This window comes from Silurus aristotelis, assembly GCF_946808225.1.
Source record: "Silurus aristotelis genome assembly, chromosome: 15".
NCBI classification, from domain to species: Eukaryota; Metazoa; Chordata; class Actinopteri; order Siluriformes; family Siluridae; genus Silurus; species Silurus aristotelis.
The window spans coordinates 19,624,577-19,651,359 of NC_139588.1; the positions used below are offsets into that span (position 1 = coordinate 19,624,577).

The 26,783-nt window shown below is 39.7% G+C and overlaps 1 protein-coding gene and 1 long non-coding RNA gene across 4 annotated transcripts in view; both read right to left on the reverse strand.

The window, feature by feature from the left end:
• nkain2 (sodium/potassium transporting ATPase interacting 2) overlaps positions 1-26,783 on the reverse strand; it is a gene marked incomplete at its 3' end in the record, with an annotated part of 231,393 nt that overhangs the window by 54,593 nt on the left and 150,017 nt on the right. For all 3 annotated transcript variants that reach the window (XR_014536900.1, XM_083562556.1, XM_083562557.1), the window contains exon 4: positions 11,157-11,357. Coding sequence is in view for 2 of the 3 variants with exons in the window: in XM_083562556.1 (XP_083418682.1) it covers positions 11,157-11,357 (201 nt within the window). The remainder of the gene's footprint in view (positions 1-11,156; positions 11,358-26,783) is intronic.
• On the reverse strand, positions 1,404-6,228 carry LOC310737861. Its single transcript, XR_014536907.1, has 4 exons — positions 5,463-6,228; positions 4,909-5,217; positions 2,941-4,861; positions 1,404-2,547 (listed from the first exon to the last, which is right to left on the reverse strand). It is a non-coding gene; the product is annotated as an uncharacterized lncRNA (long non-coding RNA).

Consider the following 26,783-nt stretch of genomic DNA (forward strand, 5'->3'; position numbering starts at 1 on the left):
AGCATGATGCTTCCACCCCCATGCTTCACAGTAGGGATGGTGTTCTTGGGATGGTACTCATCATTCTTCTTCCTCCAAACATGTTTAGGAATTATGATCCAAAAGTTCTATTTTGGTCTCATCTGACCACATGACTTTCTCCCATGACTCCTCTGGATCATCCAAATGGTCATTGGCAAACTTTAGACGTGCCTGTTTAAGCAGGGGAACCTTCCGTGCCATGCATGATTTCAAAACATGACGTCTTAGTGTATTACCAACCGTAACCTTGGAAACGGTGGTCCCAGCTCTTTTCAGGTCATTGACCAGCTCCTCCCGTGTAGTTCTGGGCTGATTTCTCACCTTCCTTAGGATCATTGAGACCCCACGAGGTGAGATCTTGCATGGAGCCCCAGTCCGAGGGAGATTGACAGTCATGTTTAGCTTCTTCCATTTTCTAATGATTGCTCCAACAATGGACCTTTTTTCACCAAGCTGCTTGGCAATTTCCCCGTAGCCCTTTCCAGCCTTGTGGAGGTGTACAATTTTGTCTCTAGTGTCTTTGGACAGATCTTTGGTCTTGGACATGTTAGTAGTTGGATTCTTACTGATTGTATGGGGTGGACAGGTGTCTTTATGCAGCTAACGACCTCAAACAGGTGCATCTAATTTAGGATAATAAATGTAGTGGAGGTGGACATTTTAAAGGCAGACTAACAAGTCTTTGAAGGTCAGAATTCTAGCTGATAGACAGGTGTTCAAATACTTATTTGCAGCTGTATCATACAAATAAATAGTTAAAAAATCAAACATTGTGATTTCTGGACATGCACCTATGATGACAATTTCAGACCCCTTCATGATTTCTAAGTGGGAGAACTTGCAAAATAGCAGGGTGTTCAAATACTTATTTTCCTCACTGCAAGTGTCTGGTATTGTTACGAGTCAGCTCCACTCTTCTGGGAAGATGGTGCACTAGATTCTGGAGTGTGCTTCTCAAAATGTGTGCTTATTCAGCCACAAGGGTGTTAGTAAAGTCATGTACTGATGAAGGTAATGTGAGGAGGCCTGAAGTGCAGCCAGTGTGCTGATTCATCCCAAAGGTGTTCAATGGGGTTGAATTCAGAGCTCTATAGCAGGAGATATTCTACTCCAACCCATGTAAAGCAGATCTTCATGGAGCTGGCTTTGTGCACAGAGGCATTGTCATGCTAGAACAGGTTTAGTTCCTAGTTCATTGGGTCTCCCAAAAATTTTGTCCACATTGTTATGTTCAGAACAATAAATGGAAAAATGATGCCTTTGACCAAATTGTTTGATGTTAATAATTTTTTTTATTATGGGTCACAGAAAAACAAGTCTTTTGTGTCCGTTTACACACTTAGACATCATTCCAGATTCATATATTGATTGGCTTAGAACCGTTTTTTTTTTTTTTGAGGGGGAAAAAACTTTCAGAGGATCGGTATAAATCCGTATTTCAAAGCGAACTTTAATTCAATCACTGTCATATCGATCCTGCACATCAATGTGTACCAGAGCTCACGCTGAGCAGACTAAATTTTATTGAAGGTACACTAACTCCAGCCATTACGTCCATGATGTTCTGCCTTATTGCCGATTCAAAATGCATCGAGCACACCTTTTGATCTGTGAGCAGGTGCTTAAGTATTTGATGTTCAAGGTCTGTGTATGGAACAGAACCTGAAATGTAGACAGCTGGGGTTTTGCACCATCTGGCTCATGCTTAGTGCTGTTAATAAAATGCATCTCTGTGCCTAGACAGCTTGATTGTACCTTCTGAAACTTAAAAAGCACAAATAAAAAACGATTGTATTTGGAATTCGGTATATCTGAATCATTATTACATCTGGTTTGAACAAACGGAAAAATGACGAGGTGTTATATCACAGCCTTTACTTTTATTCGGGAAAGTTATTTCCTTTCGTGCGTTGGAAAGGGAACATAATTGAGAACAACTGAAGTTATTTTAGGATTATTCTGTTAGTGTGTTGAAATTGAGTTAAGCAACTGAAGAGTAATCTCCATGCACAAAGCAGCAATAATGAGAGATTGTTACAAACGACACTTACGTTTCCTTTTTTTTCTTATGTTTCTTTGCCACTGTAATTTCTGCAATATTGTCTTTATTATCAAGAGAGATCTATACCTGCAGCAGTTTCCTTAATTTCATATATTGCTATATTTTTGTAATCTTTTTTACAGAATGTGTGCAAACACAGGAACAAACTTGAACACAATGCAACAGTCCAATCACTTGTAATCTCTGGTGAGCCTTGGAGATTCCACAAGGTGCTAGACCATGAAGACATGATTGTGTTTCATGAATGCTGCAGATTTATCAGCTAAACATTTTCTGGTTTATTACACCCCATAGTCTAGGGCACACAAACTGATTGTGCTAAGAATGCATTCCCCACATCATTCCTCCACCTCCACCAGCCTGAACTGGTCATCACACTGGTCCATGGACTCATTATATTGATACCGAATTCTTTCCACTTGCAGCAGAACCTTAGATTCGTCAGACCAGGCAACATTTTTTACCTCGACTCTCTGGGTAGCTGAAGATTTCTGTTCTTGGAACCTGATCAGTTCTTGTGTCATTGGAGCTCTTTCTCCTCGAGGATTGTGCTCACCACAGTTGTGTTACTCCAAGCCTTTCTTTTACCTTGAACCTACATTGACATTTTCATCTGACCTCTGTGTATGTGTTTCTTTTCCGTTCTGACATGAAAATCTCAACCTGTGTCTGCATGATTGTACATACTGCATTACTTTGGTGACTCTGTGATTTGCAAGTGTAGATGTATTTATTCACTTATTAGAATGAAGTGAAAGACTTTTTCATTTGTGCATTTTTGTCCCGCTCTTATAGTGTTTTTTTTTTTCCTTAGCATTTCCATGAAAAACATGATGGTATTGCTTAAAAGGATACACTAAAATGGATTTGGACTGTATTAATATTAACAGTCTAGTACAATGGCTCAGGATCACAGGTTGTATTTATTTAGCCTATCAGTGCACACGTTGATTAACTGTAACGAATGGACATTCAGCACCACCTACTCCCTTGTGAGTCTTGTTCCTCTTGAGGTTTCATCCTCAGGCCATCTCAGGAAGTTTTTCTTTGCTTACTTATTGGGAACAAACTTACAAATAAAAGGAACACATTTATTTGGTAGTATTAATAATTAAAAAAATGTTGTAACAAGCCAACAGGTGGCAGCACAAGGCTGCACGCACAGTCACAGAAAGCACCGACCTTCATAAGGCAGTGTGGCAAAAGACATCGTCCTGTGTACGTCGGCAGTTGTGCAACTTCACATGTGAGTTTGTCGCCAGAAACATGATCTCACTTCCACACCCACCCTACTTGCCAGATTTGGCTCCTGCAGACTTAGATAAGATAGATAAAGTACTTTCTTGTATACAGTGCTAGTCTCGAAACTTTTCGATACCACCTTGTGCAGTCTTTTATTACCTCTTAGTTATTCATCTCTGTAAAGCAGCTTTAAGACAAAATCCATTGTAGCGCTTTATAAATCAAAATGAATTGTATTGAACTACAATGAAAAAAGGCCCCTAAAAAGTCCTGCATTTTAAATTGAGCACGATATTAGCGAAAGAAAGTGTACAGTCTGAAAGCAGTAGCAGGAGTCGATTTCAAGTGCTAGTTTGTTCCAACATTTAACACTACATCACAGGCCTCCTCGTCGTGTTACCCGCTAAAAAAAAATATTTTGTCAAGATAATGACGTGCTGATGATTGCCATGGCAGCGCTTACGAGCGCTTAGAGTACATGGCAGCTCCGTTTTTCACATTCGGCACGGGAGGAGCGGATCTCTCTGGGGACACGCGCGAGCTTCAACACGATCATTTGCACAGTGCAAGCACACAGCTCTGTTTCATAAACACATTCCCTAATTACATGGCATACATTAAGTCATTCTGAAAGATCTCGGCACAAGCGCACACATGCTCACACACAGTCACACTCATCGGCTGGGAGCCACAGGTTAGTAATTACCAGGAAAGGCTGAGAGTTAAAGACGCACTGGGGATGCAGAGTCGTCTTTTACCTGAGAGCACTATAAGCCCACACACATACACAAAAACATACACACACACACAGTGCTGTAACAGAACATAGGTTGTGAATACTGTGAAAGAACGGCACTTCCTGCGGTCCCAGGAGTGCGACGCTGCAAAGCCACTAAAAGCTCCCAACAGGGTCCTAGTCAGAATGCTGGCGTTGTTTTTCTCCTACACTATTTTCTGATATAAAATCTCAGCAGGACCATTAGCTGTCACAGTGCAGATGGCTATAAATACAGCAGGAACATGACTGAGGACCAAAGCGGCTATTTACAGAAGGTACAGGAGTTATCTCACCATCATGGACAGTCTAAATATTGCTTAATTCCATGGTTTGAGTCTCACTTATTACAGAACTGACCTTGGAAAAAATCAGCCTTTATTCTGAATCACTGTAGTTATGGCGTCTTGGTTTAGAGACAGTTTCACTGGCTAAAAGACAGGAGGCGAAGCTGAAGATGTTGAGATTTTCATTGGGAGTGATGACGATGGACAGGATAAGAAATGAGTTTATTAGAGGAACAGCGAATGTACGATATTTTAGAGACAAAGTGAAGGAAGCCCAATTGAGATGGTTTGGACATGTGCAGAGGAGGGACATGGGGTATATCGGAAGGAGAATGCTGAGGATGGAGCTGCAGGAAGGAAAAAAAGAGGAAGACCAAGGAGAAGGTTTATAGATGTGTTGAGGAAGGACATGCAGGTTGCTGGTTTAAAAGAGGCAGATGTAGAGGACAGAGGGGTATGGAGACGGATAATCCACTGTGTCGACCCCTGATGGGAGAACCGAAAGAAGAAAAAGACTGTACTTATTGCGTCTGACATAGTAATCTGATTCTGAATAATGTTAAACCAACTAAATATGACTCATGATCTAGGCTAGCAGAAAAGCACAGAAGATCATTGGGTAACTCCCTTCCCTCTTTAATGCACCTTTACACCACACATTGCCTTCACCAAGCCATCAGCATTGTGGCTGATCACACACACCTTTTACACCCACTCTTTACCCTTATATTTTCTGGAAAGATGGACTGAATCATTCGGACCCTCACATCCAGAATATTTTGCCTCAAGCCATAATGCTTCTCAATACAAATAGACTGGAATGATACACACTCACACACACACACACACACACACACACACACACACACACACACACACACACACACACACACTCACAAACACACACTCACAAACACACACACACACACACACACACACACACACACACACACACACACACACACACACACACACACACACACACACACACTCACAAACACACACACACACACACACACACACACTCACAAACACACACACACACACACACACACACACACACACACACACACACACACACACACACACACACACACACACACCTTTACTGCGGCTTTAAATATTTTATTTTTTCAAGAAAACTTTATTAATTTATTTTAAATTGATTTTTAAATTGATTTTGCACCTTGCTATCAGTAACCCTAAAGGAGGTGGTAGCTTGTTGCTCCAATAACCACTGCACAACTTTTACATGTACAATATTTCTTTATTTTACATACTGTAATATATCAACAATGTATTTGCACTTCTACTACTTTTACTACAGTGTAAAGGTCTATGTTGTAGATATTTCAGTGTAATCTAGTGTTAATTTATGTTTCACTGTGTATCAAATGATATATGGCTAAAATGACAATAAAAGCCACTTGACCTGACGTGACTTATAGTGAACCATACACTACATAATAAAAATTTTGCAGACACAAGACGACTAAGCATTAACAGGCATTAATATGGGGTTGCGCTCCCCGTTGTTGCCCTGACAGCCTCTGCTCTTTGTCAAGTCTTTCCATCAGATTTTTTAAGTGTAGCTGTGGGAATCTCAGTCACAGTCAGTGTTCTAATCCATCAAAAGTGTTCAGTGGAGTTGAAGCCAAGTCTCTGTGAAGGCCATTCAAGTTCTTGCAGTCTGAACGCCGCAAATAATCTTTATCGAACTTGCTTTGTGCACAAGTGCATTAGTGGTTTGGGCCTTAGTTCCAGTAAAGGTGAAAATATTATAGTTACAGCACACAATAGGGACAACGCTAGGTTTCCAATTTTGTGGCAAAAGTTTTGGGGTTGAGCTCCTCGAAAGTCTTCCTGCTCTCTCGTCGTCTTCCAGTGATGTTCCTCTGCTCTTGAATACCATGTCAAACATGCGTCACGCCAAACTTTTCTGTTGCAGATTTGCCCGGTTTCATGCAGAATTTTTATGTTTGTTCTAACTTGCTGTCCGTGATGAAATCGCAGACTAGTAACAAATGACGTCAGTAAAGCAACAAATAGCACCATTAGTCTTAAAACTATGATACCACCTCATACATAATAATTACTTACAGATATAACTTGGTTATGACTAGTTATCAATCAGATTGAAGTTCAGGTTTGTGTGTGTGTCACTGTTAAACTTATGCTGTTGTGTAAGTCTCAACCATGGCCCATGGTTTATGTACCTTGTGTTAGTTTCCATAGTTCTTGGTATGCATTTTTTCTCGCATCTTGCGTTTCTTTTCATTACAAGTAAAGTCCCAATACGTACTGCAAACGTTGTTTGAGTTTCATTAGTCGCATTGCATTTCTGAAAAGAAAGATATTTCTCACTCACTCTCACTCTTTACTGATCTATAATCACACTCTTGGTTCCACTCAAAGTCCTCCCAGGCTTCATCGTGGATAAATACACATACATTTAAATAAGTGAATTTTGTTCTACAATTCTTTCATTCTGTGAAGCTGCTTTAAGACAATGTCCATTGTTAAAAGCGCTATAGAAATAAACTTGAATTGAATTGCAAAGCCAGTGAGTGATGCAAAGAAATGGTACATAGGCCTTAGTATCAGTATGCAAAACAAACACATTTACATTCAAGCTCTTAAAAGCATGCTCAGCCAATCCAAATCTCCTATTAGCAGGCCAAATTGTGCAAACACTTCATGCGTGTGCATTTTAAAAGGCACCACTTCACATTCATAAGCGACATTGAAATTTGTTTACCCCGCATTCAACTATCCAACGTATCATGATATAATTTATATTCATACTAACATACATACATAAATACATTCATACATACACATGTAGTCCATACAAACCAAAAAAATTGAAGCACCTGACTTTTTCAACCATATGTGGTTCTTGTATGTATAGGATGTCTTTGGGAGCGGAAGGCTTTACATTTTCCTTCACTTGAATTCGGAGACCCAAATCTATTCCAGCATGGAAAGCCAGCTACATGGAGATATGCTTTAAATAAGTTGGAATGGGGGTCTTGGGTGGTCTGCTATAGAGCTCTGATCTCAATCCTATTGAACACTTTAGAGATGAATTGGAACGCTGACTGCACCCCAGACGTCTTCACCCTACATCAGTACATGAATATACTAACACCCAAGTAGATAAATGAGCACAATGCACACTCTAAAATCTAGTGTAACATCTTCCCAGAAGAGTGGAGGTTAAGAGTATGGTCTGTTTGTCTGTCTGTCTAACTAGCTAGCTACCTGACTATATATATATATATATATATATATATATATATATATATATATATATATATATATATATATATATATATATATATATACAGTGAGGAAAATAAGTATTTGAACACTCTGCTATTTTGCAAGTTCTTCCACTTAGAAATCATGGAGGGGTCTGAAATTGTCATCGTAGGTGCATGTCCACTGTGAGAGACATAATCTAAAAAAAAAATCCAGAAATCACAATATATGATTTTTAAACTATTTATTTGTATGATACAGCTGCAAATAAGTATTTGAACACCTGTCTATCAGCTAGAATTCTGACCCTCAAAGACCTGTTAGTCTGCCTTTAAAATGTCCACCTCCACTACATTTATTATCCTAAATTAGATGCACCTGTTTGAGGTCGTTAGCTGCATAAAGACACCTGTCCACCCCATACAATCAGTAAGAATCCAACTACTAACATGGCCAAGACCAAAGAGCTGTCCAAAGACACTAGAGACAAAATTGTACACCTCCACAAGGCTGGAAAGGGCTACGGGGAAATTGCCAAGCAGCTTGGTGAAAAAAGGTCCACTGTTGGAGCAATCATTAGAAAATGGAAGAAGCTAAACATGACTGTCAATCTCCCTCGGACTGGGGCTCCATGCAAGATCTCACTTCGTGGGGTCTCAATGATCCTATGGAAGGTGAGAAATCAGCCCAGAACTACACGGGAGGAGCTGGTCAATGACCTGAAAAGAGCTGGGACCACCGTTTCCAAGGTTACTGTTGGTAATACACTAAGATGTCATGGTTTGAAATCATGCATGGCACGGAAGGTTCCCCTGCTTAAACCAGCACATGTCCAGGCACGTCTTAAGTTTGCCAATGACCATTTGGATGATCCAGAGGAGTCATGGAAGAAAGTCATGTGGTCAGATGAGACCAAAATAGAACTTTTGGGTCATAATTTCACTAAACGTGTTTGGAGGAAGAAGAATGATGAGTACCATCCCAAGAACACCATCCCTACTGTGAAGCATGGGGGTGGTAGCATCATGCTTTGGGGGTGGTTTTCTGCACATGGGACAGGGCGACTGCACTGTATTAAGGAGAGGATGACCGGGGCCATGTATTGCGAGATTTTGGGGAACAACCTCCTTCCCTCAGTTAGAGCATTGAAGATGGGTCGAGGCTGAGTCTTCCAACATGACAATGACCTGAAGCACACAGCCAGGATAACCAAGGAGTGGCTCTGTAAGAAGGATATCAAGGTTCTGGCGTGGCCTAGCCAGTCTCCAGACCTAAACCCAATAGAGAATCTTTGGAAGGAGCTCAAACTCCGTGTTTCTCAGCGACAGGCCAGAAACCTGACTGATCTAGAGAAGATCTGTGTGGAGGAGTGGGCCAAAATCCCTCCTGCAGTGTGTGCAAACCTGGTGAAAAACTACAGGAAACGTTTGACCTCTGTAATTGCAAACAAAGGCTACTGTACCAAATATTAACATTGACTTTCTCAGGTGTTCAAATACTTATTTGCAGCTGTATCATACAAATAAATAGTAAAAAAAATCATACATTGTGATTTCTGGATTATTTTTTTTTAGATTATGTCTCTCACAGTGGACATGCACCTACGATGACAATTTCAAACCCCTCCATGATTTCTAAGTGGGAGAACTTGCAAAATAGCAGGTTGTTCAAATACTTATTTTCCTCACTGTATATATATATATATATACAGTGAGGAAAATAAGTATTTGAACACCCTGCTATTTTGCAAGTTCTCCCACTTAGAAATCATGGAGGGGTCTGAAATTTTCATCTTAGGTGCATGTCCACTGTGAGAGACATAATCTTTAAAAAAAAATCCAGAAATCACAATGTATGATTTTCAAACTATTTATTTGTATGATACAGCTGCAAATAAGTATTTGAACACCTGAGAAAGTCAATGTTAATATTTGGTACAGGAGCCTTTGTTTGCAATTACAGAGGTCAAATGTTTCCTGTAGTTTTTCACCAGGTTTGCACACACTGCAGGAGAGATTTTAACCCACTCTTCCACACAGATCTTCTCTAGATCAGTCAGGTTTCTGGCCTTTTGCTGACAAACACGGAGTTTGAGCTCCCTCCAAAGATTTCTATTGGGTTTAGGTCTGGAGACTGGCTAGGCCACGCCAGAACCTTGATATGCTTCTTACAGAGCCACTCCTTGGTTATCCTGGCTGTGTGCTTCGGGTCATTGTCATGTTGGAAGACCCAGCCTCGACCCATCTTCAATGCTCTAACTGAGGAGGGGAGGTTGTTCCCCAAAATCTCTCAATACATGGACCCGGTCATCCTCTCCTTAACACAGTGCAGTCGCCCTGTCCCATGTGCAGAAAAACACCCCCAAAACATGATGCTACCACCCCCATGCTTCACAGTAGGGATGGTGTTCTTGGGATGGTACTCATCATTCTTTTTCCTATAAACACGTTTAGTGGAATTATGACCCATAAGTTCTATTTTGGTCTCATCTGACCACATGACTTTCTCCCATGACTCCTCTGGATCATCCAAATGGTCATTAGCAAACTTACGACGTGCCTGGACATGTGCTGGTTTAAGCAGGGGAACCTTCCGTGCCATGCATGATTTCAAACCATGTTGTCTTAGTGTATTACCAACAGTAACCTTGGAAACGGTGGTCCCAGCTCTTTTCAGGTCATTGACCAGCTCCTCCCGTGTAGTTCTGGGCTGATTTCTCACCTACCTTGGGATCATTGAGACCCCACGAGGTGAGATCTTGCATGGAGCCCCAGTCCGAGGGAGATTGACAGTCATGTTTAGCTTCTTCCATTTTCTAATGATTGCTCCAACAGTGGACCTTTTTTCACCAAGCTGCTTGGCAATTTCCCCGTAGCCCTTTCCAGCCTTGTGGAAGTGTACAATTTTGTCTCTTGTGTCTTTGGACAGCTCTTTGGTCTTGGCCATGTTAGTAGTTGGATTCTTACTGATTGTATGGGGTGGACAGGTGTCTTTATGCAGCTAACGACCTCAAACAGGTGCATCTAATTTAGGATAATAAATGTAGTGGAGGTGGACATTTTAAAGGCAGACTAACAGGTCTTTGAGGGTCAGAATTCTAGCTGATAGACAGGTGTTCAAATACTTATTTGCAGCTGTATCATAAAAATAAATAGTTCAAAAATCACATATTGTGATTTCTGGATTTTTTTTTTCAGATTATGTCTCTCACAGTGGACGTGTACCCACGATGAAAATTTCAGACCCCTCCATGATTTCTAAGTGGGAGAACTTGCAAAATAGCAGGGTGTTCAAATACTTATTTTCCTCACTGTATATATATTCAGATAGCTAGCTAGACAAACAGACAGACAGACAGACGGCAGACAGACAGACAGACAGACAGACAGACAGACAGACAGACAGACAGACAGACAGACAGACAGACAGACAGACAGACAGACAGATAGATAGATAGATAGATAGATAGATAGATAGATAGATAGATAGATAGATAGATACTTACCGCGAGGATGATCTGCAGAGAACTGTGGGCCACTTCCACATACTGGTACTCCAGGACACAGCCAGCTATGCTGATGTAGCGATGATCTTCAGGAGCCCAGGAGGGTGGAGGGGTTACAGGGGTCACCCTGCATCCAGGCCCGTTCTCCATCCACCATGAGCGGTGCATGGAAATGTTAAAGGTCATGATCAGGTCTTTGTCCTGTGGATAAAGAAGCAGGCATGAAAAACAGCTTACAAAATATCATAATAAACCTGACTCCTCATTTCAGGATACAAAAACTTTAACTAATTTGTTTCTAATTCAGAAGAAAAGTAACTGAAACGCATTCATTCATTCATTCATCTTTAGCAAAATGCTTTATCCTGGTCAAGGTTGAGTTGAATACAGCACAAATGACAGAATTCAAAAGATATACACAGATCAGGCATAACTCTATAACATTATGATTACCTGACTAATATTGTCTTGGTCCCACTTTTGCTCCCAAAAGAGTCCCGACCCACCAAGCATTAAAAGCAAAAACTTTTTCAGCAATTTGAGCTACAGGAGCTCGTATCATAAAAGCTCGTCTGTTGGATCGGACCACATGGGCCAGCCTTCGCTCTCCATATGCATCAATGAGCCTCGGCCGCCTGTGACCCTGTCGCTGGTTTACCACTGTTTCTTCCTTGGACCACTTTTGGAATCCCACATCCCACAATAGCTGCAGTTTTTGATATGCTCTGACCCAGTCGTCTAGCCGTCACAAATTGTCAGATCTACTCAAATCTTTATGCTTGGCCATTTTTCCTGCTTCTAACACGTCAACTTTGAGAACAAAAGGGTTCACTTGAAGTATAATAAATAAATCCCACCCACTGCCAGGTGATATTGCAATAGGGGCAATATAGCAGAGCCAATCCACCTACTGCCACCTCAGAAAACCAGAGAGCCCAGAGCAAACCCACATAGACATGTACTGTATGTGAACTTCCACATGAAGAGAAAACTATGTTTAGGAGCGACCTGAGGTACCATACAGCAACCTTTTTACATTTTATTGTAAATATAAACAACATAATCCTGCATTTACATTTACGCCATTTGGCAGACACTCTTATCAAGAGCGCCTTACAATTATCCCATTTATACCATTGAGAAGGTCTGGGTTAAGGACCTTGCTCAAGGGCCCAGAAGTGGAAGCTTGGTGGTGCTGGGATTTACACTCACAACTTCTGATGAGAAGTCCAACATTATAACCATTGATCTACCACCTTCCATGCACAACATACTTGCAGTCCTTCAGTAACTGCTTCACCAAGTCATTAAAAATAACCAATGTATTATGGTTTAGTTTTTCTTTTTTGAATCACCAATAGTAGGTCATAGTATGTAAAATCTTTTGACCAGGAGTCTACGTAGAGCATGAGACTCATTTTATAATCACATCACAACCCAAAAATGTACACATGAAGGCATGTCTGTGACCAAACCTGGCCTTTTCTCCTCACCATGAATTTCAATAGTCCAGCTTCAAAATTCCCATTAAATCGAATCCTCCTTTTATCTTTGACCTCTGACTATTTGTGAGCAGCAAACATGTTTTCATTCACAAATATCATTTTACTCTACCAATTCAGACATCTGTTGTCTTATTTACTGAGATTGCCTTCTATTTGATTCTTCATCATTTCACGAGCCTTGGTTAACCCCTCATGACATGACGATTCACGCTGTTTAGTTCCAAGCGTCTCAGAACGCTGTTCATTTCGAGTGACACCGGGGACATGCAATCTGCCAAAGTGTTCTGAGGCCACATTTCGCTCTCACATGGTGTTCTACTAATGCACAGGGGTTCTTAACTGTTTTTTGGGGACCATTAGGTAGAAACATTGATGATGTCCAAGCTCCATGACAAAAACAGATCCTTATGTAGTCAATCACTGTATAGCCTCAGACATATCTATTAGACAATGTCTAGTAAGCACAGATGCGTATTTGTCCTGTTTTTTTTTTTTTATGTTGGTTGTTCATATTATTTGAGGTTTCTCCCACATTTTTCCCGAACAGATTTGTTTTTCCCTTATGAGCAGATATTTTATGAACGAGCCAGAATGTAAGGAAATATTCACTAAATATCACAAAAATCATCGCCAATATTTTTTTTTTTTTTCATTTCAGCCAAAAGCTTCTGCCAGGTCCTTAGTCTTACACAAGAGATGCTGAAGCTAAATAAATCTAATGTTGCACAACGTGCCAGTGCTGGATGAAGTTGCTCTAAAGAGCTGTGAGTTGACATTTCAACTGTGTGCCTTTAAACAATCTCTTGCAGCAAACTGTGTGCTCTATTTTTTTATATAGTTTGCAGCATATATATATATATATATATATATATATATATATATATATATATATATATATATATATATATATATATATATATATAACCCAGAATATCATTCACTCAGGAAATGTTTCTCATCAAGGAGCAACGCGACGTCGCTGTGTTTGCATGAAAACAAAAGGATCTATTTAGAGCTTCTCAGGGTGTTTTCTTCCACTGTCTTTTCAGTGAGTCATTTGAACGGGTCGTGTCAGAACCGTTATTGTTTCTCGGGTAGAAATCTGGAAATTGTCCAACCGTTATTCTTGTGGTAGATAAACACCCAGAGTAGGGGGCTTAATCTATTTATTAATTTTTTTTTTTATACTGCATACGTTCTTCCCTGGTGTAAAAGCATCTACTATAAGAAGATGATAGGCTGCTTATAGGATCTTATTCCGATGATTTTTGTTTCAGTGGCACACTGATTCATTCATATTTCTCTAAAACTGGTTTTACACACTTTTTTGATCACACAGAGGGATTGTTATTTCTTTGCATATACCAGCTGGTCAGGAAGCTGGGGTCAGATCACCGGGTCAGCCATGTTGCACAATGCTGGAGTGCAGAAGGTTAAGGGCCTTGCTTATGGGCCTTGATAATGTAGCTCGAACCCCTGACCTTCTGATCAGTAACCATTGAGCTACCACCTCATCCCAAATGTATGTATATACAGTATATTTTGTGTATGTGTAAATATATATATATATATTATTGTATATCATAAAAATGTTTTATCTTACCTTTGTTTGTTTGTTGATTTATGACTAGCTCAAGTTAGTGAAGAGAGGTGGGTGGTGTAATTGCAGGAAAGTAGCTCAGGGGTCCAGATATTATAAAGTTGTGAGTTCAAACTCACAAAGCTGCCTTTTACTTCTCTACTCCTACTACTATTGATATGATTTATAATGCCACTAACTGAGGTCACCCTGGTGAGGACATATAAAGATTGAATTAACTTCCCAAAGTTTCCTTGCCACCACCACAACTCTCCTCAGGCACCACTAGGATCTAAAGCTATATCCAGATCTCTAAAAAGATGCTGCTTTGTGACAGTAATTTTATTTTGACAAAAAAATGTCAAATTATGTGAAAAATTTGAATATAGCATAAAACATTTGTGTGCAAGAAAACAGAAATCAGCACTTCTGGGTCAACGGGTTCAGCATATCAATACATACTAAAGACGTTTATTTAAATGCATGCGTTTTAGAGAATTTTGGAGATTTTTTGGAGATTTTTCGAGTGATCGAGTGATTAGATCTGGATTGCATGCTGACTTTTATCCCAAATAAACAACAAGTTGAAGACACAGAACACTGTACGGAAAGCGTCTTCACATTTAAGCGCATCGCCCTTTTAGCTCGCGAACCGAACATCAACCGAGTGATTAGACGCAATCCTTCAGCAGCCAAACAGCACGACTAGTTGCTCTTCACATCAGCATTTCCAAGCGAGACCTAGCAGGAAGTCGATGCTGTTCATTGGCATGGCAGAATGAGCGAGAGGGCTTTAAGATTCGTACCCACAGTTTGTTCTCTGACATGCGAGAGAGATGGAGATGGATGAAGCTGTGCTACTTCATCCATGTCTCACATCACCAATCATGGTCGAAGCTAATGACGGTGCAGAGGGTGGCAGGTTTAGTTTGCGAGCGAGATTTACTTTTTTAGTTGAAGGAGAAGTTTGCATTTGAAACTGTGGCTTCCTTTGGGTATTGATTCAAGCCGTGCAAAGTTACAATGACTAATAGTAAAAAGAAAAAAATATGTTGTTGGCTTGGCTTAACTGCAATAGACCACTCTTTTGTTACCATGTGTCGTCCAGAGTTCCTTCTTTGTCGAAATTTTAAACACTAAATGTTCTTATCTTTATAGCTATCCACTACCCATCCATTTGGTTGGTTCTAAATACTTTAAAAGATGCCTCCTTACATTTTTTACTATAACCATGAACCAGATATCAACTAAAGTCTGCTTTTAAGATATCAGTTTCTCAAGTGATCTCAGAAGAATAATTGAAAAAGAGGATTTCAAAACGAAGACACACTTTAAAAAAAAAAAAAAAAAAAACAATACATTGAAATTACATTCGCAAAGATACAACATGCTCAGAATACTGATGCAGAGAATCTTATATGTAAAAATTGAAATATTACAAAATATTTAGGTATTTATATAATGTTGTCCTGGTTGTGGATATATTGTGGATGTGTTTTGAATGAAAACTTTTTTTTTTTTTTTATAAATAAACAAACAAAGAAACTGGAACTGTCTTGCCACTCAAGCATTTTTTTTCATCCTTTACGAAATCCAAGTTGCACAAAACTAAAAAAAAAAGAATTGTAGTTTCAACAATAACAAAAAAAATCACAAGTGCTGCTTCATTTGCCCTCCACCTTCACAGTCTTCTTCCTCTTGAGAGGCTGGCAGAGAATTGAAAAAATAGAATACAATGCACTGTAAAGACGTAAAACCGGTATTTAAGAACATTCGATGCAGTGAAAACAACTAGAACGCATGCAGTGCTACTAAACACTGTCTCTGAATCGACTCATGGCGTCTTCCAGACCAGCGCGAAATGAGACGGTCCACATGGGCTTTGCTTGTTCTTGCTTAGTGAGTCTAGTGGTGATGTGTTAGATTTTTTTTTTCCTTCCATCTCACCAGGAACATTGAGTTTTTGCTCTAAAAATAATAAAAGGGCATTTGAAGGGGATCAAAACAGAGAGAGCGAATAAAGCTGCGGTACAGTTATGGGTCATCAATATCCTTCAGTAATCCATCAATTCACAGCTGTATTTCCCTGAGGCTAGCACTTTGGTACGACCCAGAACGGGAGAAAATGGAAGATTAAGATGATGACAAGAAAGAGTTTAAAGCATTTCAAATACAGGATGAAAAAAAACACAAAAATAAAAAACACAAAAATAAGTCCGGTATGTCCAGAGCACTGAGATTTGATAAAAGGATAACAGCCATCATTAAAAAAAAAGCTTTTCAGTTTCTTAGATAGCGAACGGTGAATCTTTGAGACAACTGGCACGACAATTTTACAGTGTTAGAACTTGTATACATTCACACACTATACTATGAATACCACTAAATGTGATACCGTAAATATAAGTCGATTTGTTTTGTATTGTAAAGTCAAGTCACAGAGAAATACAATGTCCTTTGTTTTAGTGACTATCCCTAAATTACAGTTTTACCTCTGACTCTTTCGAAGCACTGACACTCAAAACTCCTTTAATGCATATTAATTAGATCCTCTAAAAAAAAACCTTTACCACAGTGCATGTTTTTGTACATTTTTTTAACCCACTATACAAGTAAATGTGTGAATGTGGAGGTGGTAGATTAGTGGTTAAGGCATTGGACATTGAATCTGACAAGTTAAAATCGTGAGTTCAATCTTATATGGTGAGGCCGTTTCTGGGCCCCTGAGCAGGGCCCTTAACTCCACAGCTGCTCGATTGTATGAACGAGATAAAATGTAAGTCTCGCTGGAAAGTGGGGTTTGCCAAAATCCATACATGTAAATGAATGAGCGGAAGCGAAAAAACATAAAATATTATAAGGTTAGTACAGGTCATCCCTGACTTATCAAGTCAAGTCAAGTCAAGAGGCTTTTATTGTCATTTCTACTATACACAGTGGTACACAGTACACAGTACACAGTAAAAACGAGACAACGTTCCTCCAGAACCCTGGTGCTACACTAAACAACAACATAGAGCTACAACACAACACAAAGCTACATAAAGTGCATCGAGTGCAACCTAATGCAAACAGTGACAGACAGACAGACAGACAAGACAAGACAATACAAGACAATACACATAATACAAGATAGCGCCGACCAGTAAACCTACTGTATACTTATGATGGAGATGCTTTCTGATGACCACATCAGAACTTGAAAATATCGTACTTCAAGACGTGGCCTTGCCTACTCAGGAGTCTTAAATAATGGAGATCAGTATGGGGTAATATACTGTAATTTGTTAATAACTGAACACATTACAGTACATAATTTAGCAAAATAGAGCAATTTACACTACTGTAATGTATAAACTTTACAGTATATGTTATGTTGCAGCGAGCGTGAGGACAAGCGCAGGTTCGCGAGTGGAGGGCGGAGCAGGACGCTGATAAAAAGGATACAGATGAGAGCTAATATCGGGCTTTGAAACAGCAAAATTACAGAAAAAAATGCACTCTTTAACAGAGACAACTGCACTTTGTCAGCCACTAACAAAAGTAAGGCATCTCATATGGCAGGAGATGCGTATATCCTTGGCAGCCTATCGTACGAAAATTAGAATGGCGTGCCGTCGTCATCGTGAAAATAAAAAATTGTAAGTCGAACCATCGTAAACTTCTGATTGGAATTACAGCTGGAGCCATTATCAGAGCTGCTGTTATAGAAAAAAATATTTAGTACCTGTTAGACTGAGTGAGCTGTAACTCAAACTGAAAAAACCCTCACTAGCTACAGGTCTTCAGATAGAGACAATGACTGGTTCATTCATCTAAAGCCCAGAGCTGAAGCTAAAATAAATCCAGCCGCTCGGCACCGTAATGAGCGTTCTGCGCCATGTGCTTTGGGGCGCTCTTTTGGTTCGGGGCACTGATTGCAGTCTCAACTCTAACGGCCCGTTATAGATCAGAAATATATCAAGCTAGACACTCCGGGTTTTTTGGCACGTAGCGCTCGCTGCAGTGCCGCTCATTGTCAGGGACGATTACAGCGAGATGGGGCAGGTGCAGGAGTCTCCCACACCAGGAGGCCTCTAATTACCTGTCTACCGAGATATGTTCACTCTCATCACACTGACACGGCACGGGGTCAGCAATAAATATCACAGTTCGGAGGCAGGTGCACAAACCACGCCATCAATGCTAATGAAAGAAAACAGTGCGGCTCAGTGTTTAGTACTTTTTTATTAGGTTTTACTAGACGATTCTATTCATATATATAGCAGTGTGTGGGGGACAAAGCACAATACATAAAAAGTTATTGTGTAAAACAGCATCCAAGTATGCTACACAGTTCACGTTCAAAGATAATGAGGGAAAAGTGTTCATTATATTATTCTAATATGGCTCATACACATAAAAAAAAAAAAAAAACCTGTATCGTGTATTATGAATGCTGTTTGCAATGCTGTTGTTACTTTCCTTATACCTCATGCTCCACCTCACCTTTTTGAACTTTACCACATAATCTGTATAATCATCTGATGAGCACTAGTAATGGGAAGATCGGATCATTTTAGTGACTTGGTCCTTAAAATAAACAAATATTTTTGAAATAAAATAAAATGAAAAATGTTACGTTACATTGACTGTAGTTCCATTAATGAAAATAGGAGAATGCAGTTCTTTTGTCATGTGACTTTCACAACTATTGTAATAATAATAACCCCCAGATCTGGAGTCGTGTGAAAAAAGAACAAACAACGCTGACTAGAAGAGTCGAGAGATGAACTACTCGATTATGTTTCCTGTATGTAACACAGAGATTTTGCGAGGTTTTGCTCATGCGCGTAGAAAATAAACGAAACACCCTCTGAGACGGCTCGTTCCTCTGAATCACATTAAAGACTCATTAACGACCCCATCACTAATGGACTTTTTTACATTACTCTGCACAATGAACCTCTATATTTGCACACCGTGCCATTTGCACTGAGCTGGTCTTTGCTTACTATTTCATACCTGCCCCTTTTATAGTACATAATATTCTATGTCCCCTGGTGGTCTAGTGGTTAAGATGCAGCGCTCTCACTGCTGCGACCCGGGTTCGATTCCCGGTCAGGGAACCATCCCCAGCCACTCTTAGTGCCGGTCCCAAGCCCGGATAAATTGGGGAGGGTTGCGTTAGGAAGGGCATCCAGCGTAAAACATGTGCCAAATCAAACGTGCGGAGGATCCGCTGTGGCGACCCCTAACGGGAGAAGCCGAAAAGAAAGAATATTCTATGTATAAAAGTATATACCATGTCTGGTTAGATGCACTTCTTTGGTTCTGTAATTAAACGCTGTATTGTACAGGAAAGTCAAGGGAATGGCCTCTCTGGATCAGTAGGTCACAAAATAAAATCCCAGCAGATTTGCAAAAAAAAAAAAAAAAAGCTGCAACTGCAGGGGCCCTTGAGAAAGGCCCTTAACCTTCAAATGCTCAGTTGCATGATACATTTTGTAATGTGTACATTTAAAATGTAATGTAATGCATTCATCCAATTCCAATTTATATCCGCCTTTCCGAGTACTGTTTATTTATATTCATATTATTCATTTAATATTATTTATATCTATCGTATATCATAGCCTTACCAACCTGTACATATGTAAATATTTTACACTGCTACCAGTGCATTTCTGGTTAGACGCTAACTGTATTTCATTACTGTAAAATGTGCACTGTCAAATAGAATCTAATCTAATCTAATCTAATTTATCTACTGTATATAGCACTTGTAACAAGGTACTGTGCATCGTCACATAGCAGCTATACAGATATCTGCATGTAGTAGGATACAATCGCTAACGAGCATAGGTCAGAGGAGTGTTTGCTCATCGTTCACTACAAAAATTCTGTTTTCAGCTTTTCTTCAGCAATATTTCAAACCCTTACAACTTCACACGAATCAATTATACTTTAATTATAAGGCAAAATGTAACCCCCTTCTTCCTTTGTTTCTTGTTTATGCTTAAATTCAAACTTCCCGAAGGAAAAAAACAACAACAAGCTGGTGTGAATCGTGCTTCAAAGTCGAAAAAAATCCTCAGAGATCTTTCAAAGTCATTTCTTCTAAAACAGACTGAACAGATCTTCAAATAACAGACTGGTTCTTCTCCAAGTCTGTTATTTGAAAGCAATATCCATTGCTAAATACCACTTCCAAACTCCTTGTTCAGCAGTAGGTTTCAAAAAATGTGTAACTATGCAAATTATTTATCAGTCTCACAAGAAAAGCCCAAGAATCTTATAAGTAAATGAAACTTTCACCTCAGATGGCTTCTGCTGTGATTCCACTCTTAGATGGTGTGATGTCTGATTATGTATTTGCTTTGTCTGATGTGGCCTACTGCGAATTTACTATCAATTACTTATTGATTATTACTATTAATGACTCTCAGGTTTGTCGTTTGATGATGCACAAAAATTTGTTAAGTATGCAAAAGCTTCAGTGACAGTTAACCTTTTACTCTGATCTGACAAAAAGTGTTAGTAATGCGAAAGGAATTTAAAAAAAAAACTAAAAAACATTTTTTTAATGGAAATATTTGTGATGCTTTCCATTTTTAGAGTCCAGAGCTAACGCTAATCATGGTCCTGCGTCTTTATTTTTCTGTAAGACATGAGCAGTTTGACATTCTCAAAATCACAAGGTGACATTGTTACTGCTAGTGTATTTACAAAGGAGTTTAATACTAGAAAAGAAATTCCTGTCTATCAGCTAGAATTCTGACCCTCAAAGACCTGTTAGTCTGCCTTTAAAATGTCCACCTCCACTACATTTATTATCCTAAAATTAGATGCACCTGTTTGAGGTCGTTAGCTGCATAAAGACACCTGTCCACCCCATACAATCAGTAAGAATCCAACTACTAACATGGCCAAGACCAAAGAGCTGTCCAAAGACATTAGAGACAAAATTGTACACCTCCACAAGGCTGGAAAGGGCTACACGGAAATTGCCAAGCAGCTTGGTGAAAAAAGGTCCACTGTTGGAGCAATCATTAGAAAATGGAAGAAGCTAAACATGACTGTCAATCTCCCTCGGACTGGGGCTCCATGCAAGATCTCACCTCGTGGGGTCTCAATGATCCTAAGGAAGGTGAGAAATTAGCCCAGAACTACACGGAAGGAAGCTGGTCAATGACCTGAAAAGAGCTGGGACCACCGTTTCCAAGGTTATTGTTAGTAATACACTAAGACGTCATGGTTTGAAATCATGCATGGCACGGAAGGTTCCCCTGCTTAAACCAGCACATGTCCAGGCACGTCTTAAGTTTGCCAATGACCATTTGGATTATCCAGAGGAGTCATGGGAGAAAGTCATGTGGTCAGATGAGACCAAAATAGAACTTTTGGGTCATAATTCCACTAAATGTGTTTGGAGGAAGAAGAATGAAGAGTACCATCCCAAGAACACCATCCCTACTGTGAAGCATGGGGGTGGTAGCATCATGCTTTGGGGGTGTTTTTCTGCACATGGGACAGGGCGACTGCACTGTATTAGGGAGAGGATGACGGGGGCCATGTATTGCGAGATTTTGGGGAACAACCTCCTTCCCTCAGTTAGAGCATTGAAGATGGGTCGAGGCTGGGTCTTCCAACATGACAATGACCCGAAGCACACAGCCAGGATAACCAAGGAGTGGCTCTGTAAGAAGCATAGGAGCAAAACATGACCATTATTGGCAATTATGGGAAGCAGTAAAATAGTAGTTAAGGTTCTGGGTTGGTGATCGGATGGTCAGAGATTTTAAAGCCCCAGTGTCACCAAGCTGCCACAATTGGGTCCTTGAGCATGGCCCTTAACCCTCTGTGCTGCAGGGGCACTGTATCCCTGCGCTCTGATCCCTGATTTATAACATTGTTAGGATATACAAAGACAGAATTTCACTTTGCCAAGTCACAAGCCTCTTTCTGGGGAAGTGGTAGCTCAGTGGTTAAGGCTCTGGGTTACTGATTAGAGGGTTGGGATTTAAGCCCCAGTATTACCAAGCTGCCACTCTTGGGCCCTTTAACATGGGCCTAAACCATGCGACAAGTAAAAAGCACCTTTATCGTTACCTTTAACAATCATAGTGACTAGAAAGGCATCGTAAAATGTGCAACATATTACAACCTTGAGGGTAAGGGGTTACAAAAAACAGAATAACACATCAGGTGCCACTCCTGCGAACTAGAAAAACAAAAATCTAAGGCTATTATGGGCATGAAAATGGGCATTTATTTATTTATTTATTTATTTATTTATTTATTTATTTACGTCTTTAAATACACAGTTACCCAGCTTTTTTTTGTGTTTTTTCTTAAAAAAAAAAAAAAAAAAAAAAAGCAGAAAGTATTTTCTGCTTTGTGTATTGGCAAAACGTCAAACGGGAGCCTTTTCCGGGTGACATTATTCTTTCTTGTTAATGGTTTAGGCTATTTACTTTGTGCTTTCAGGGGAAGTTTCTATTTTGGCTGCCATTTGTTTGTTGTTTTCTTGTATTCGGTCTGGCAGGCTGAGTCACATTCATTTTCCACCTAGATGCACACTTTTAAATGACCTTCCAGACGCTACAAGACAGCCGAAGTTCTTGTACTGTCGCTCTAATAGCTGGAACTAACCTGCTCGATGCAAACACCATGCACGATTGTCATGCTCTGCAACTAACAAAGCCTAAAAAACAAGAGTTATACACCCGTCCGGGGCGTAATACGAGTTTCCTTGTAAACAAGGTCACATCGTCGCTATCGGTTGCGTTCCCTTTCTCCGGCAGCTGCGCACAGGACGATCGTCACCAGTGAAGGAATTTCGCCTGTTTACAAGAGCATGAAATTGGCTCATTTGGTAGTACTGAATTAACCCACAGTGAATAAAACAAAAGCAGGTACACGAGCTGCTGCTGTTGCCCCTGCAATACCGTCGCCTTTCTATTTCGGTCTCGTTTAAAGTGACGGCCCGAGACACGACATTTACGGTCCGGACGATAACAGACGGAGAATTGTTTACATTTATGAATATTGCAGTATGCACACTACATCTTTAGCAGTAGGAGGGAGAACGGGATCCTCTCGCTACGCTAGAACAGTACCATAACACGCTCGTAAGAATAGCATCTGCATACTGATGATGTCGCCACAGGGGCTCCTTCTATCGATTAAAATAGGGGTGGGGAGAGAAAAAGCATGACTCTGACAGTGACAAATTATTTACAAATATTATGCTAATCGAATAAAAAAATAGATGAAAAACTATATATTCACAACACTAATTAAACACGTAGAACACAAGCATGCACAATGTTTCAGAGACAAATACGGCGTCGCAAGTCTGGATATCACATAATGGGGAATCTGGAGAGAGAAAGAGGGAGTGAGAGAGAAAAAGAGAGAGAGAGAGAGAGAGAGAGAGAGAGAGAGAGGGAGGAAAGAATAATGAGTCTTTGAGTAGGATGCACCGTATTTGTGTGGTGTATTTGAGCCAATACTTGGAAAAAAAGCTATATTTTTCAAGTTGAAACCTCATTTGCGAAAATTGATGTAACCATGTGACCCAAAGTGTGCTATTACCTGTGTCTCATGTTGCTCACTGCAGGGCTATACCGTTATTTTAGAGTAAGGGCCAGACTACTTAAACAGTCCCAATGCCAAAGATGCTTACACTATTTTATGTACCGTTCTAACAGCTATCTTTTCTAACCAATTGCAACTGTACTAAACAGGATTATAAAGCATAAGAGCACTATATCATTACTAGGGTTGCCAACATCAGCAAAAAAAAAGTAAGAGACAAACTTAGTTTTTATAGGAAAATAAGGGACATTCAAAATATTTGTACTGTACCACCTAGTGTGTCATTTCAGTGTTTGCATTTGAGTGTGTATAAAAATTTTTTTTTGCTTGAAATAAAAAAGCTGAAATGAATCTTTAATATCAACACACGTTTTTCTTAACCTTTTTACATAAAATTGTATTCCTTTTTTCATTTTATTTTAATATTGAAATTTGACATTTAAATCAAATCAGTAAGCATATACTTTACGTTGACAATATGTTAAATCACATTCATTCAATGTAGTATTTTGTATGTTTGAAAAAAAAATTGCACCCTGGGTTCTTTGTTTTTTTTCGGTCGTTCGGCTGTAGACACGGGTTGTTTTTGACGTCGCAAACACCGGCATGTGGCTTACAGAAAAATCTCTCCTACACAATTTACAATTTGCCATGTACATATTTCCCTGGACTTCTCCAAGCCTCCCATTCTGATTTATATTTCTGTAGACAATTTCTTCTTTCTTTTTTCATCTCTTGTACATATATAAATGTTCATGCTTTAATTCAGCAACTGAACATTTAGCCTATATACACTTCTCGACAAGTATATTATACGGGACAAACTGCGTGTAATACGAAACATTGCTTTTATGTCTTAAATATGGGGTTGGCAACCCTAATCATCACACATACTGTACAACACTCAGCTCAGTGGTAAAGGGTCTGGTTAAACAACGAAGCGGCTTATTTATGGATTTTTCCTGGGTTTTCCCGGTTTCATAAACTTCAAGCCAAAAAACTGAACCCCATAACATTAGACCAATTAAATTTCCGAACGAAAACAAAAAAACGCACCTCACCTGTGTTCTGAGCTGCACGGCATCGGGAGAACAAACTTTTTTTTAAACGCACGACGATGCCAAAAGATAAACTCCCTAGAGAAATAGTTGTGAAAGGAAGGAGGAATACAGTGAGCAATGACTTACAAGGAAGGCTACTGTTTAGATACAAGCCGTTGTAGCGCGTTGAGTCTGGGTGAAGGGAGAGCTCGCTAACTCCAGTTGCAACAGAAATCATATAAGCACAGACAGGTTTCCAAAACTCGTGCTTTTTTATTTTTCTTGGCAACAGAATTACGGGTTAGTCAAAGAAACTTAGAACTGAGCATCAGAAAATAATAAGGACATATTCCTCGGTCTCCACACATGCAGTAATACCGGAAAAAATGCAGCGGCAGGCTATTCCCAAAATGCCGCTCTGCTCTTAAAGGAAGCGCACCATATTTCACCCGTTACACCTTGTGTAACATGTCTTTCGTTAAAGCTTATGTAAAGTTTATTAGTGTAGACACTGAAGCTTATTTAAGTTAAAAATAAAAATATTTGTAAAATTCAGTGGGTGTGGCTTATATATGGGTGCGCTTTATAGTCTGGAATTCATCTTTTGCGTTTTTGTCAAGAAACTGAAGCGATGAAGTAGGAAGTTTCCATCCTTCGCTTGACAGTTTCTCATTGCAAATGAATGAAGGATGAGCAGTTTATTATAGGCAAAAGGCCTTTTTGAAAATTTAATCAGCTGGTTAATCCAATTGAAGAGCCAGTAAAAATTTGCTCGAGTGCCTGGTCTGGCCTGCAGGCTGCTAATTAAATACTGTTTATGAACTCAAAGACACACTTCTCAAATGCTTCTGAGTAGGTGCCTAGTGCTTAGAAGTAGCATTGTCGTGGTAGTGTAGAGGATCTGCGAGCTGGAAAAACGTCATGATGAGAACAATCAAATAAAATCTAAATCAAATTTCAAACTGGGAAGTGTTTAGTAACTAAAATAACCACTTTTTACACTTGTGGTGAGCAGAAAAGCACCTCAGAATTGGGTAACACGTCGCATTTTGAGGTGCAACATCAGCCGGAAACCACATCAGGTTCCAAGAACAAACAAATCTGAGGCTATCATGGGCATAGGGTCACCTGAACTGGAGAGTTGAAAATGAGAAAAAATCACCTAGACTTTTTCCAAGCTGCAACTGTCCACTTTTGGCATGTCTGCCTATGATTTCTGTTCTTTCCTGACAGAATTGAATCCTGATGAATCCTTGCAGTCCAAAAAAACCCATCCACTTTAAGATATGATGTGTTGTGCTTTCTGAGAAAACTTTTTTCTTTCCTCGCCAAGGTTTCTATATCCTTCCTGACAGCATGAACCAATTTGGTCATTTTTCTTTTGACCTCGCTCATAAGCAAGGTTTTTTCCACACACAGAACTGATGCTCACTTAATGTTTTTGTTTTCCGCACCATCCTGTATATACTGTACAGTAAGTACGACGCAATCCTATTTTTCTTTCGTGTGTTCGATGTAGAATATCTGCCTTGTGTAATTTTGCATTACGCTATTGCCACATGAGGTGTACAGGTGTTCCTAATAAAATGGACATCAAGTGATTTCGAATGATTTCCAAAAAATAAGCATTCCGAATTGTGATGTACATCCTACTGCACACTATTCACAGCCACAGTCATTTCTATATGAACTCAAAATCATGCCTATGATGTACAAGCAGGGCATATTTAGAGAAAGAAAAAGATAGAAAGAGAGAGACTGAGAGAGAGAGAGAGAGAGAGAGAGAGAGAGAGAGAGAAAGGGGGGAGAGAGTAATCATTCACACAGCTCTTTCTCATCTCTAAGGCTGCTATATTGATCTCCTCAGCAGTCTGATATTAGAGAACTAATTCACTTTTTTCACATTGGGTGATGTGGATTT